The sequence below is a fragment of the Macrotis lagotis genome, chromosome 2 (assembly GCF_037893015.1).
Source record: "Macrotis lagotis isolate mMagLag1 chromosome 2, bilby.v1.9.chrom.fasta, whole genome shotgun sequence".
Taxonomy (NCBI): Eukaryota; Metazoa; Chordata; class Mammalia; order Peramelemorphia; family Peramelidae; genus Macrotis; species Macrotis lagotis.
The window spans coordinates 106,925,839-106,941,750 of record NC_133659.1 but is presented as its reverse complement, the minus strand read 5'-3'; the positions used below and the strand labels follow the sequence as shown (position 1 = coordinate 106,941,750).

The following is a 15,912-nucleotide window of genomic DNA, read 5'->3' as shown; positions in this document are numbered from 1 at the left end:
GGTCTGGCACTCTACACACTGAACCACTTAGCTGCCCCAGTGTTTTAATTGCTAAAAATATATAGGATTAAAGGGAAACCTATCCTTATCTATCTATCATCTATGTTCAAGCAAGACCATGGTCCCCTGATTATGAGGCTCTAGTCTAATGAGCTAGTATTTATAAAATGTTTTTAAAGTTTGCAGGGCACATTACAAATCTCTTTTTTGAAACTTCAAAACAACCATGGAAGGCAGGTGATATTACTATTCCCCTTGTTACAGGAGAAGAAATTGAAATAGACAGCAATTAAATGACTTGCCCATAATCACACAGGCCAGATTTAAACTTTGCATTTGATTAAAAATATAATTATTATATATCTTATTCTTCCTGATTTCAGGCCTCATAGTCTATCCACTGTATTGTCTGTTTGACCATGCAGCTCCATCAGGACCAGACACCATGAATGTGTAGCATGAGGACTCTCAAGGATATTCAAAGCATCCCATTCAATGCCCACATTCAATTATATTTGATGCTCTTCCTCCAGCACTGAATAGGTTTACCCACCTCACAACAGAAAGTACTTCAAAAACCACAATGCATTGCTATATAACTGTCATCTAGCATTCTTCAGAGTAGCTGAAAACAACTGAACAACAATAACAAACTATTCTTCACCACATTGACAAACATCACTAAGGTCTTGATACACATAGATATACTAACAGAAGCATTAAACAATGATCAGGGCCCATAAATCCAATTTGGCATATATATATATATTCAATATTCCAGTAATTGTCCCTCATGAAGGGGTGTCAATGACCCAAAGGGGACATTCCAAGGCTTAGGGACCTGGGAATCCAGCCAGAGAACAGGCTCCATGCTTCTTTGTTTACTATTCCCTCTTGGAATCTCATAAAGGAATTTCACCCTTAGCCCTCCCTCTTACATTGAACAAATTCAGTTTCAGTTACTCCTGGGAATTATTAGTAGAGCTATGATATTTTGCTCATAATTTTAGAGTTAAAGAGAAAGGCTCCAAATAAAGTTTTGGAAATGGGAGTGAACTGGAGTCAGGAAAGAGGACTTCTGAATAATCAAAAAGACCCAGACTCAGTTCTGATACTGGGATGGGAGGTGGAAAGAACACTTGGCTTAGGGACAAGAGAGATTTGGGTTTGAATTTCACTTCTAAAACTTACTAGCTATTCAACCCTAGACAAGTCAGTTAATCTCATGGAGACTCAATTTTTCTCATCTGGAAAATGGAGATAATAATAGCTATAGTATACACTCCCACCCTCCCATGTAGTAAGGATTAATGAAATAATGTAAGTAAAAGAGTTTTTGCAAACTTTAAAGGATATCTATCTTCACACACACACACACACACACATACACAGAGAAAGCTATTCTGACTCTGACTCTGAGACTCTGTAATTCCATGAAATGTGCACAGATAACATTCATATCTATCTATAGTGTGATTGTGGGAAGTTATTGATATGGGTATGGTAGATGAGTCTGGAGTCAAAAAGACTTGAGTTTAAATTTAGCCTCAGACATTTAGCTGTGTGTTTCTGGGTAAGCCACTTAACTTCTGTTTGTCTCAGTTTCCTCATCTGTAAATGGGGATAATAGAATTTACTTCACCAAGGTTGTTGGGAGAATCAATGAGATAATAATTGTAAAGTGTATAACACAGTGCTGGACACATAGTAGGTGTTAAATAAATGTTAGCTATTATTATTATTATTATTATTATTATTATTGGGGAGCTGGGTTTGCAGTAGATGGCACACCAGATCTGAACTCAGACACTTGTCAGCTGTGTGACCCTGTTTGCCTCAGTTTCCTCATCTATAAAATGAGTTGGAGAAAGAAATGTCAATACTTCTTCAGTATTTTTGCCAAAAATACTTCAAATAGGGTCAGGAAGAATCAGACATGACTGAAAAATGACTGAACATCAACAACAATTCTTATTATTGTAGTCTTAATTTTTTCATCTATAAAACAAGGAATATTCTTGTCCAAATCTTCACAGGGGTATTTGAGGAAAGCTCTTTGTAAACCACAAAGTCCTATATAATAAACCCAAGCCATTATCATTCACCATGGCAGGGATAGGGCAAGATGAGTTTTTGAGGGTTTAACACTGAGAGCCTTGCCTTAAAAAATTTCTGCCTCTGTCTCTCTGTCTCTGTCTCTCTCTCCTTTTTCTTGTCTCCTGTGTACACACAGACACACAGACACACATAGACACACATACACACACACACACACACTCCTTTCTACCAAAATTCTATTCTAATGCCTCCATTCAACCTGAAACCAGTTTTGTGTTTCTGAAGATTATACCAATGGTGTTTAAATTTGAAGAGGTATTACCAAGTTGAAAAGACTGATCAGCTTGGCTACATTTGAAGAGACTTGGTTTCTATGGAAACAATGCTGGGTATAGAATTCAAAAGACCTAGGTTCCATGTTGCCTCTATCACTCACCAAACTGGGTTACCTTGGCCAAGTCATTCCTTTTGGGTTTCTTAATCTTTAGAATGAGAGGGTTAGACTAGAAGATCTCTAAATCCACTTCTAACTTTAGCTCTATGATTCCATGAGAACTGGGGGAGGCAGGGGCATAGCTACTTTTTATTATTATTATTATTATTATTATTTATTTTCATTATTTTATTAGTCATGTTGTAAAAGAGGAAACCCAAAGTGGGGAAAATACATTCAGATTCCATCAGTTCTTCCTCTAGAGGTGAATGGAATGTTTCATCGTGGGTCTTTCAGAATTGTAATGTTGATACAGTATTTCTATTACTGTGTACAGTGTTCTCTTGGTTCTGTTCACTTCACTTTGCATCAGTTTATATGTCTTTCCCAGTTTTTCTGAAATTACCATCATTGTTTATAGCAGTAACATTCCATTACAATCACATAGCACAACTTGCTCAGTCATTCCCCTATTGGTGTATATCCTCTCAATTTCCAAATCTTTGTCACTATATAAAAGATCTGCATAGCCACTCTTAAAGATCACCTACAAAGACAGAGAGGCACTGTGATTTGTGTTGGAAGATCTGTGAAATTGGGGATTCCTGTAATAGTGAAGATTAAAAACTCATTTTTCCAACTTGGAAAGTAAATTACACCAGCTGTTCCCCACCTTTTCCAGATGTTAACTTCATGCTCCAACTAGTGGGTTTATCCTTCCTACTGAATCTATCATTTGCTCATTAATAAAGCTGAGGAAATTGAAACCTTGACAATGAATCACTTGGTCAGACATGATCCATCCTCAGCTAAAAACCACCAAAACAGAGGCAGAGTCCCTGGCATCCTGGGGATAGTGGGCTGGAGCTGCAATGAACCTCCTTTGAGGGCAAGAGTTATAACACATGGACATCCCTCAAAAAAACCTCCTTTTATTAGCATCAGAAATACTTACTATACTCAAGTCCTTTCTGTGACCCAGAGACAAGGTGGAGTTTGAAAGTGATCCAATCTGCTTAGAAAGATGATACTCTAACAATACCAAGATGACAGGGAATCACAGAATATCAGTGTGCAAAAGGATTTCAATGATCCAAACTTCTCCTTTTACTGAGACCCTGAAAAGTGATGTGACTTACATAAAGTCACTGAGAAGTCCTACTAACTATAAATTTATATAGCACTTTAGGTTTTTGGTAAGAGGGTTTACATAGCTTATCTCATTTGATCCTCACAAGAACCTTGATATTATTATCCTCATTTTATAGATGAGGAAACTGAGGCATAGAGGGTACAGACTTGCCTAGGATCATGTAACTAGTAAGTGCCTGAGGCTAGATTTGAGTTCAGGTATTCCCTGATTCCAAATCTAGAGCACTGATCAAGATCTGAAAATCTGAAGCCAAGCTTCTCTCCCCTCCCTCCCTTCCCCTCTCTTCCTCCCTCTTTCTCTCTCCTCTGTCCTCCACCCCACTCTATACTACATCACTTGACATAAAGTCAGAATGGACACATACTGTTACAACCTTGTTGGGGACTGAGGTGAGGAATTTCTGACAGTCATTCTTTTTTTGTGCATAAACACATTGACACAAAAATGAAATAAAAAACTCCTATAGAATTTTAGTTTTGTTAAATTAACCTAGCCTAGTAGTGTTCCCAGCTCTGAGCTTCACTTTTATGCTTTTGGAAACTCTCAATTGCCCTAGCCCAGCTACAGGTCATAATCTCTCAGAACTTCCTTCAGATGGAAAGGATTCCTAATTTCTCAGCTTGAGCCTTCCTTTATTAGATTGCCTAGCATCTTGCCTATTGTTGCTGTTGTTCAGTCCTTCAGATGTATCTGACTCTTCATGATCCTAGTTGGGTTTTCTTGGCAAAGATACTGGAGTGGGCTATCATTTCCTTCTCCAGCTCATTTTATAGATGAGGAAACTGAGGCAAAGTGTAATTTAGTCAAGGAAAAATAAAATAAGTATGGAAGGAACTAAAAAAAACAAAGTAACCATAGACAATAACCACAAACAAACCTTTTCTAAGCACTTGTGTTAACTGAATTTTCAAGGATCACACAGTGTCTGAAGCCAAGCCAAATTTTTGACCAGGTGTTTGTGTGTGTGTGTGTGTGTGTGTGTGTACACACACACACACACACATTTTTCCTAATAGAATATAAGTTCCTTGAAGGCAAGTCCTGTTTTCTTTTTTTTCTAAGCATTTCTAACACTTAACAGAAGTGCTTAGAAGAGACTTGTTTGATGTTGTTGCTGTTGTCTATGGTTACTTTATTTTTTTAGTTCCTTCCACATTTATTTTATTTTAGCTTCCCCTGATTACATGCAAAAACAAGTTTCAACAGTCATTTTTAAAACCTTGATTTCTGAATTCTCTCCCTTCCTCCCACCCTAATCCCCCTCATTGAGAAAGCAAGTTATTTGATATAGGTTAAAAATGTGTAGTCATGAAAAACATTACCACAATAGTAATGTTTTATAAGTAAACATACCCCACCCCCCAAAAAAATCTCAAGAAAAATAGTTTTTAAAAAGTGTGCATCAACTTTGCCTTTGGGATGGATAGTATTCTTTATCATATGTCCTGAGTTTTCATGGGTCACAGCAATGCAGAGAAAAGCTTAGTCATTCACAGCAGATCATCCTATATTACTGTTAGTTTGTATATGATGCATTTCCCATTGCATCTGCTCATCTAAGTATTTTACTAAGAGTATCCTATTCTTTTCTTTTTTTTCCCCAAGGGATTAAGTGACTTGCCCAAGGTCACACAGCTGGTAAGTATCAAGTATCTAAGGTCATATTTGAATTCAGATCCTCCTGAATCCAGGGTCAGTGCTCTATCCACTGTATCACCCAGCTGCTTCATGATAGTATCTTGTGCATCATTTCATAACAAAATAGCAATTCATCTTAATCACATGCCACAGCTTGTTCAGCCATTTCCCAACTGATGGGCATCCCCTCAAATTCCTTGTCACCAGAAAAGAGACGTTATAAATATCTTATACATATAGGTCCTTTTCCTTTCTGTTTTTCATCTCTTCTAGAATATAAACCTAGCAGTGGCATTGCTAGTTCAAAGGGTAGGCACTATTCTATAGCCCTTTGGGCATAGCTCCAGCTGCTCTACAGAATCATTGTATCCTTAGAAAAGGCTTTTTGACTGAGTATGGATTCTCTCTCCCCCAGGTGATCACCCATCTTCACTTTAATATGTGCCCTTTGAAACTGTCTGTGGACAGAAAAAAAATTCATCACCTGGTTGTGACCCTTTAAGGATGAGTCTCTACAAATTTAGTTGGCTTGGTCCTGAAACCACTGCCAAAGTCCATTACCTTTCCAACTTGTTTGCTCTGCTGCCATAACAAAACAAGAACCCTGGATCACCTCTATGTTTCTTTGGTGGAGGCAGTTAAATAATAGTGCCAAATAACAACCCCTCTTTCTTTAGTACCATTAACCCAGGGAGAGAGGAACAAATTATACTTATGGGGAGAATAAAGTTAAATTGATGAGATCTCTTCAGTCTTTTATTAAGCATCTATGGTTATCCCTTCCATATCTTGACTTTCCCTATTGTGGTTTTGATATATCATGAGTCAGCTTAAGAAATTAAATGGGAATTTTGGGGAAGTTTTGTGGAAACTGCATACAATACTTGAAAGCCAGCAAAAACAGAAAAAGTATAGGAACTCAGAAATGTATAAAATATAGGTATGGTATAGTATGACATCAACATAGTTTATCTTTTTTTTTTTTTTTAGGTTTTTGCAAGGCAAATGGGGTTAAGTAGCTTGCCCAAGGCCACACAGCTAGGTAATTATTAAGTGTCTGAAACCAGATTTGAACCCAGGTACTCCTGACTCCAGGGCTGGTGCTTTATCCACTATGCCACCTAGCCACCCCTAGTTTATCTTTTAATACCATAATAATTTAGACTTCTTCTCTGGTAAAAAAGGAGGGCCAAAGAATTTTATGCAGATTTTCCAGATCACAGAGGTGAACCCTTAACTCCTGAGATGTGGAAGAGATAATTGTATTAGGTAAAGAAATCAGTAGAGATTTTTTTAAGGGTAGATCTGAGATTTCATTGGTAGGAAAAAAACTTCCAATGAAGAAACTGCACTATTAATACAGATGAGTCTCAACTCTGCTCCTTGGAGTCTTAGCTATTTGGGGTCAGAAAAATAAATGATTTACCCAGGAACATATAGTCAGAATGTATTAGAGGTAGGACTCCTAATCTAGAAGTTAGCTCTAAATTCTCTGTTCCATCACCCCCCTTCCTTGGCAGTGAGGATACAAACATAATGAAAACTGGAAAAAAAAACTTATCCCTTCCTTTAAAGGGCTTTCAGCCTGCTGGGAGGATTTTTTGGACACATCTCAGTCCAAAATACTCTTTTATCAGCTAGTCTATGGAAGAACCAAGTCTCATATGTGATGAGAAAATGATGATCTAGTCACAGTAGCTTGTATATTTATATAAAGTCACATGTAAACACAATATGAATATATACAAGAATATCCATTCCTCACATACAAAGTACCCTAATAGTACACCCTGAATAAGTCAAAACATAATGTTTATAAGAACCACAAGTAAGAGATTGCAGGATCAATATCAACTCTCTAAACCCTGCTCCAAAACAAGGCTATGATAAATGCAATTCCCCCCCTGGAGAAATGAAGGCTGTCTCAATCCCTTCCTGTGTAAAATGAAGGGAGAGCAGAAATAGAGGTGGATGGATGCTCTCTCCGGTCTCTTCCAGCATTAAGATCCTGTGACTCTCTAAGCCTATCAGAGCTGGGGTCTCTGCAAAGGACAGGCTACCATAGGCGTATGCCTATCACCAGGAGAAGAGAGGTTGTCTGCTGAAGAGAGTCATGGGAATATCCCACCTGGTTTCTCTGGAATGTCAGATGCAATTCTAAAACATTCTGGACAGAGAGAGGTTCTGCTTTGATTTTTCCTCCTGTATTGGAGAAAGGCTGACAGCAATTGTAACCAGGTTTTCAAGCACTAAGTATTCCTGCCTGGCCAGACCTCCCGTCTTCATTCCTCTTTCCTCCTACAGCCCAGCAAAGGCTGCAGTCAGGATACACAAATCCCAGAGTCTCCTATGGTCTATAAAGACAGATATGCACAGTAGGATTTCCATAGGAGAGTTCTGAAGAAGTACCTGGAAGAAAGCTTCTGCCCAAAACAATCCAATCAGGTGCTAGGGAGTCAAGGACTCTACCTGGAAAAGCATTTCTAAGGGAAGGATTTGAACCATAGTCCATTTGTGATGCTCATCAAGCATTGTGATACTATTTAGGTGGAAAGATTTTTTTTTTTCTTTAAAAGCCAAGGACTGCAAATCCTTTAGAAAAGAAACAGACTCATTAAAGAGTCGCTACCCTATACCAGGCTGGGGGAAATATGGAAAATAATACGGACACTCAAGATCACTGCAGAGTTACTCAGAAAATTCATATTCTAGGTGCCCAGTGATTTATTATGTATGTGCTGAGAGAGGGAGGGCAGCGGATAAGAGCCAATAGGGGCTTGGGAGCTGCAGAGGGAGGGAAACCACACAGAGCTGGATAATTTTAGAGGATGATAATAACTACTGCAGGAATCTAAGAGGAGGAGGAGGAAGAGGAAGGCGATAACAGACACAGAAGTTCAAAGATTTCAGAGGTCATCGGCTGGCTGTGGTCTTGGTTTCTCTTTATATTGCAATCTTTTCCAACAGCAGGGGTGGGTGGGGGGGTCCTCTGTCCCTACCCCAGTGGATTTTACCTAATTTCCCTCAACGAGGGGAGGGGCCAGGCTCTGCCTATTGTAGTAAACAATCGGGCATGCTATTAACCCTATAGACAAATCGCCACATTAGCCGCAGTCTACGGCCTGGGGATCCTTAGGTTGAGAAACCACAAATGGGCGGGGCGGGGGGGGGGGGGTGGAGACCGTCCAGAGCCTGAGTTTCAGGGGGAGATAGTGGGGTATGACTTGTCAATTCTTCCCCAGGCGGACATCAAAGGGTTATAGGAGTGAGAGTAGAAAAAGCAGGGTGCCCCCCGATATGCCCTCCCATATGCCCTCCAGAGGCTTTGTGAGGTCAGAAACCTTCTCCCCGCATTGAGGACGTTTCTCCAGGACTCTTCCTCCCGACCCTAGCCCGCTGCCCTCTGCTCTCTGCCCACCCCCCACCACTACTCTCTGCCCACCACCCCCGCTCTCTGCCCGCACCCCGCGCCCCTGGCCGGGCACTCACTGGCGCAGCGCAGCGCCCGCTGCCGCACCTCCCGGCCGCACAGGTCGCACCAGCCCCCGGCAGCCCGCAGCGCCACCTCGGTGAAGCGATGCCCCTCGCCGCGCTCGGCCGGGACGCGCGGGTCCCGCGGCTGCTCGAAGATGCTCCTCACGTCCGGGGGTCGCGGCGCCCCGGGGCGCCGGCGCAGCCTCTGCCGCAGCCCGGGCCGGAGGGAGCGGGGGGCCCGGGCGGGCCGGGGCAGCCGCGGCTCCGGCTCCCCGGGCGGCGCTCCCCGCGCCCCGCGCCCCGCGCGCACCCCGGAGCCGCAGCGGCGCGGGGCGGGCTCGGGGCCGGCCGGGCTCGGCAGGTAGCACGGCGGCTCGGGCTCCCGCGGGAGCGAGAAAGGGCGCTGCCCGACGGCCGGGGACGCCATGGCCATGCCCGGCCTGCCGCGCCGGCTCCCGAGGCAGCCCGGGGAGGGGGCGGCCCCGCCGGCGCCTTTAAAGGGCCGCGGCGGAGGGAGGGGCGGGGGCGGGCGGAGGGGCGGTGCTGGGCACGGGGTGCCGCGGCCCGGGGAGCCCGGGGAGCCCGGGGACGGGGCGCCCGGGGAGGCCTCCGGCCCCGCGCCCCTTCTCTCCCTTGGGGGAGAGCGCCTGGGAAACCTGGGCAGCCGGGGAGCCGGGACGGCCGCAGCCCAGGAGGGGTCAGCAGAAAGACCCGGAGCTGCTCCTGCCGCCTTCCAGCCCCCTCATGCCCTCACACAGGCACACTCCCAGACACAGACACACAGACACACACGGAGACATGCACAAGACAGACACACAGACCACGTAGACACAGACACACATACAAGACACACACAGAGGCACTGACACACATACGCATAAACACAGACATAAGACACAACACACATACAAGACACACAGAGACACATACAAGGCACACAGACACATGTAGACTGACACACAGACACATACAGAAGACACACAGACACACACTCAGAGATACACCAACACACATAGACACAGACATACACAGACACATGCACAAGACACACACAGAGAGACACAGACACATGTACAAGACACAGACATAGACACACACAAAACACACACACACACACACACACACACACTCCCCTCAGTGTCCTGCCCAAATCCCCAGGATCTGAAACTCCCCTTGGTCCATCTCTATCTACACATAGACATGAAAGGGGAAAGGAGGCAGTTTAATCTGATGATCCTGGGAAGTATTTGGTTGGGGATGGCAAGGGGGTATGAGTGAGCAGAATAAAAAGGAAGAGAGTAAGGAATATAGCCACTGCTGCCTTTCCCCTGGCTTTCCAACCCTAGTCAGGGAGATTTCTCTTCCTCTCTGAGAAATTTTCATTTTGACTAAAACCACCGGTCTTTCCTGCTCCTCTTACCACCCCCCCCCATCCCCAAAGGAAAAAGCAGAGGGTAGCTTGAAGAGGGAGGGGGGTGGAGGTATAGGCACATCCAACTCCTCACATCTGCGCTAAGTCCCAAGGAACTTGAGAGGCGCCTGAAGACGCCGTCATAGCCCAACTCATGCTTCCTTTTCTTAGCCTGGGAAACTGTCTCAACTTGCAGAAAAAATTGTAAAGGCCAGACTTTCACTTTTGATTGAAGTCTCCTCCCGCCTCCCCCACCCCAGTTTTGTCAGAGCAGCCTTCCAGACGAGGAGACAAGGGCATCCCTTAGGAGGATACTAACTGTAAAGGTGGACCCCCGAAGAGGAAGAATCCTACACTCCCACAACAATTTTGGTTTGAGATGACAGGAATTTTCCTTCCCAAACTGGGTTCACCTTTCCCCTATAACTGCCAAATTAATAACATATATATTATACATATATGACAATAGTTAATATTTACACTGCTCTTTTAGGTTTACAAAATCCTTTATATATGGTCATATATTATGATCCTCCCAACAACCCTGTGTGTCATGTGCCATTAGCCCATTTTTCAACTGAGGAAACTGAGGCAGAAAAGGATTAAGTTACTTGCTCAGGGTCACAAAAGTACTGAGTGTCTAAAGTCAAATTTGAACTCAAGTCTTCCTGACTCCAAATTCAATTCTCTATCCAAAGGTAGCAGGGGTGGGGATAAGCCCCAGTCTGTGCTTTCAACCCTTTATATTTGTGTAGTTTAAAGTATTCTACAATCAGACCAGCTCCTGCTCATAGCATCCTGGCTGAGAGATTAAGGCAGAGGAAGCAAGGACTTCTATCCTCTCTATGGTTTGGTTGGAGAAACTGATGTAGAAGCCAGACTGGCTTCAAACTGAGGCATCACATTTCCCATCTGAAAACAAGAGAGATGAATATCTTTCTGGTAGGTTTAGCTGTGTCCAGGAGGTCCTTATCTCAGCTGTGCCATGGAATCCTTCTGGGATGTTCCTTCCCCATTTCCCAGGCTACTCCCAAAAGACATTTGGGAATTTTCCTGATAACTTCGGGAGGGGTCTTCATTTTTTATTATTTCTCAGAGTGATTCAGATTTCCCTGGATATTCTTCTAACCCAGGGAATTCCCTGTCTGCTTTGTAGAATCTGTTCTACCCTATCCAGGAGCCCCTGGGAGATGCTTCAGTTTATATTCCTGGGTGAGTTGGGGTTTCACTGGGGCCCAGAGACCCCTTATCACAGGGACTGGACTACTGCATATATTGGAAGATGGCGTAGCAGTAGAGTAAAATGCAAAGAGCACCAGATTTGGAGTAAAAAGATGGGTTCAAATCCCATCTCTGTTACTTCTTGGGGGACCTAGGTCAAATCACTTAATAACTCTAAATCATAATTTCCTCATCTATAAAACAAAATGATTAGTCTACAAAGTAGAGGTGTCAAATGGTGGTACACAGGACTCCTGAGAGTTCCTGATTAATGTAATTGGGACATATTTAACAAAGTAAATAAAAATATAGTACAAAATTTAAAATTGAGTCAATTGGTGACCCTCAGGAATTCTTAGATATGGCTTAGTGTTTGAGTTTGACACTTCAGGTCTAGGTGGCCACTTCCAGGTTCAATAAATTCAATTCAATAAACATTTATTAGTAGGCACTGGGAATACAACTAAGAAAAAGTTCCTGTCAGGGCAGCTAGGTGGAGTCAGGAGTCCTGGAGTCAGAAGAACCTGAGTTCAAATCCAACCTCAGACACTTAATAATTACTTAGCTGTGTGACCCTGGGTAAGATATTTTGCCTTGCAGAAAAAAAAAGTTCCTGTCCTCAAGGAGCTTACAATCTAATGGACTGACTAGAGTAGGACTGGAGAATCTCTGGGTTTAATTAGAACTCTAAAACCTACATTCCTATGTTTTCCCAGCAGTAATAAAAACCAAGGTTGTGCAAAAAAACAAAAAAAAAAACAAAACAGGGCATCTTGAGAAAAAAGTGTGCATATGGGTCAAGGGGGGATGCAGAATGGACACAAGCCTTCAGTGTGAGCTTAGCTAATCTGAACTGTATTTTCATTTTCTGTAAAGCAGGGAGAAATCATCCTGGTTCCTCTCAACCATTTAGAACTAGTGGAAAATAAAATTAGAGACCAGTGCAAGGGTGCTATTGTGGGTGGTTATTGAGGGTGGAGAGAAACTGCTGAGGCAATGTTATTCCTAAATTTTTACTACTAAATACATAAAGGGAAAACCTCAATATAGGGATGAGTTTTGTCATGCTCGCTTTTCCATTTTCCCTGTAAGCATCGCACCTGTGGGGGCCTGCATAACTAATAAATATGTTTGCCCTTATTCAACTGCCTGTTATCCATCCATCTCTATGGGCTTGGAAAATAGTCATTAGGTCTCTTGATCCACCCAAGCAAAGACTACGGAGAGAGATTACTTCCCTCCAGAAAGGCAGGGATCTTTGATGAGGAAGGAGGTTAAACATTTAGAAATAGACAATGTAGTACCCAACTAGATTAGGATAGGGTGAAAAAAGTCCGGTGAACAATTTGCAGGTAAGATCATCCAAAATCAAGCCCAGAGAGACAGACTGAAAGTTTATTAGAGAAAGGATTTCCAGCTCCCCATAAAGATTAGGGCACCTGGTCTAAATTGTGTCAGCCAATCAATCCTATATCACTTAGTATAATAGTATAGAAGTAAAGTAACCAAACTGGATGAACAACAGAAACAAAATTTTGGGAGACAGTTCATCTAGTTTCCGAGTCCCTGCTGGGAAATGATAATGCTGGCACCTTATTTTTTCCACCTGGTAAAAGTTTGAATAATCAAATTTAATTCCAAAATAGCCTTCTAATTCAATTTAACAATAAGTATTTCTTTAGTGCCTACTCTTTGCAAAGGACTATGCTAGTCACAGGGGTTACCAGTGTTTAAAAATGACACAGACTTTATCCTCAAGAAGTTTATATTAGTTTTTTTCTTCTGAAACTAGGTCTACTTTTCTTAATCAGAATAGAAATGCAGAGGTAGCTAGGTGGTGCAGTGGATAAAGCACTGGGCCCTGGAGTCAGGAGTACCTGGGTTCAAATCTAGTCTCAGACACTTAATAATTACCTAGCTGTGTGGCCTTGGGAAAGCCACTTAACCCTATTTGCCTTGCAAAAAAAAAAACCTAAAAAAAGAAAAAAAATTTTTAAAAATAGAATGGAAATGCAGCAGCCACCTGTGGATGGATCCCACCCCATTTATGGGCACTGAAGTTTTGACCTGTTTCTTTTCTGAACTAGGCTAGTTAAATGTTCCTTAGGCTGTCTGGTACAATTCCCCCACTCCCAGATATATGGTTCCACCATATTGGCACCTGTACCCTACTGGCTCTGTAATCCTATTGTAGCTCAGAGCTCAAGGGATCTACCAGCTGCAGTCTCCCTAGTAGCAAGGATTACAGGCATGCAAAACCATACTGGACCAAGAAACCCACATACCACTTGGGGAAAGGAACTAAAGTTAGAAAGCCTGGTTTCAAATCCTTCTGTCTCAGACAAATCACATGATTTCCCTAGGTTACAACTATAAAATGAGGAGTTTGTATTAGATATGATTTCTGAGGTGTTTTTCCCCCAGATCTAAATCTCTGATTTTGCAATGTGTGCAGACAAGAATAATTTCAGTCAATTAAAGGATATGAAAAAGCAATTCTTAGATGAAGAAATTAAAGCTGTCTATAATGGTATGAAAAATGCTCTAAAACATTATTGATTAGAGAAATGCAAATTAAAATAACTCTGAGATACCATTTCATACCTCTCAGATTGGTCAATATGGCTAAAAAGGAAAATGATCAGTGTTGGAGGAGATATGGGACAACTGGGACACTAATGCAGTGTTGGTGGAATTGCAAACATCTAACCTTTCTGGGGAGCAATTTGAAATTATGCCCAAAGGACAATAAAACTGTACATACCTTTGAACCAACAATACCATTACCACACCTATAACCCAGAAAGATCACAAAAGGGTAAAATACTTATATATACAGAAATATTTTAGCAATTCTTTTCCTAGTGGCAAAGAATTGGAAATTGAAGGGATGCCCATCAACTGAAGAATAGCTGAACAAATTATGCTATATGAATGTGATGGAACACTATTCTTCTATGAAAAACCATGGGGACTTCAGAATAGCCTGGAAAGAATTGATGCTGAGTGAAGGGAATAGAACCAGAAGAATATTGGGTGTACTAACAGCAACATTAGATGATCAACTATGATGGACTTATTCATTTCAACAGTACAATAATCAAAGACAATTCTGAAAGATTTGTGATCCAGAAAAGAAACTATGGAATTTAATTGCAAGCTAAAGTATACAATCTTCAATTTTTACAAGTTGCATTATATATTCTTTTTTCCTCTTTTTTTACTGTTTCAATTTGATTCTTATTTCACAACATGATTAATGTTTAACATATTTCTGCATGTATAACCTATATTAGATTGCTTTCTGTCACGGGGAGGGGGAGGGAGGGAGGAAGAAAAATGTGAAACTCAAAACTTTGCAAAAATGGTTGTTGAAAACTATCTTTGCATATAGTTGGGAAAATAAATAAATAAAATATTTTTAAACAGGAATAATAATAGTCAAATTGAGGGGATGACCATCAGTGAGGGAATGACTGAACAAATTATGGTATGTGATTATGATGAAATGATATTCTGCTATAAGAAATGATGAGTAGGATGTTCTCGGTAAAACCTGGAAAAACTTAGATGTGCAGATGTGAAATGTACTCTATATAGAATAACAGAAATATTGTGGCATGATCAACTGTGAAAGATTTAGCTTTTCTCAACCATGTTGTGACCCAAGGCAACTCTGAAGGACTCATGATAAAGAATACTATCCATCCCCAGAGACAGAGCTGATGATATCTGAATACAGAAGCATACTTAAAGAAAAAAAAATACCAGTCAACATGCAATGGAGTTGGAGAAGAAATCAGACAGAGTGGTCCATGAAAATGGGAGGCAGGGAGAACATTTCCGCCTTTGCAGGATACGAAAAGGCTTCATGGAAATAGCCTCTTTGAAAGAAAGAAGAACCCCAAAAGGCAGAAAAGAGTAGAACCTCAAAAGGCACTTCAAACTTGGGGTTGGCTTATATAAGTGCAGGGAAGAAGGAAATGGAATCTTGAGCTCAGGAAAGATCTAGTATTTCACTTGGCTGAAAGACTGAGTGCATAATGTGAAATAAGGCTGGAAAAGTAGGTGAGCCAGATTGAGGTGGCCCACAATGAGGAATTTGTTTTGTTTTGTTTTTCTCCATTTTTCTATTGGTAATGGGAACTGTGGCAGCATATCATACTAAACAGAGGGTGAATTTTGAAGTCAGGAAAGCCTAGGTCACTTTTCTGACACACACACACACACACACACACACACACACACACACACACACACACAGGCTAGAGGTATTATTTAATATATGGACATTTAAGGGTCATTTATGTCCCATTTAAGGTCATTTAATATCCTAGTTCTCTAGGCAACTCTGCTTAGAAGGTACTGATCTGTATTGGTAGAGGGAAGTTTCCTATAGCACTGAAATCATGTACAGCCCCTATTCTTAATAGAAACTGAAGGTTTTCCATGATGGGGATGACATGGTCAGACCCTTGCTTCGGAAGGCAGCATGGTGTAACAGCATGGAAAATGTGAATTTAA

The 15,912-nt window shown here is 41.7% G+C and overlaps 1 protein-coding gene across 2 annotated transcripts in view; it reads right to left on the bottom strand.

Annotated features, from left to right (window-relative positions):
• The window catches only part of RASSF5 (Ras association domain family member 5), a 111,838-nt gene extending 102,649 nt beyond the window's left edge, over window positions 1-9,189 (bottom strand). For both annotated transcript variants that reach the window (XM_074222537.1, XM_074222536.1), the window contains exon 1: window positions 8,772-9,189. In XM_074222537.1, coding sequence (XP_074078638.1) covers window positions 8,772-9,189 — 418 coding nt within the window. The remainder of the gene's footprint in view (window positions 1-8,771) is intronic.
• Window positions 9,190-15,912: the final 6,723 nt, after the last annotated feature.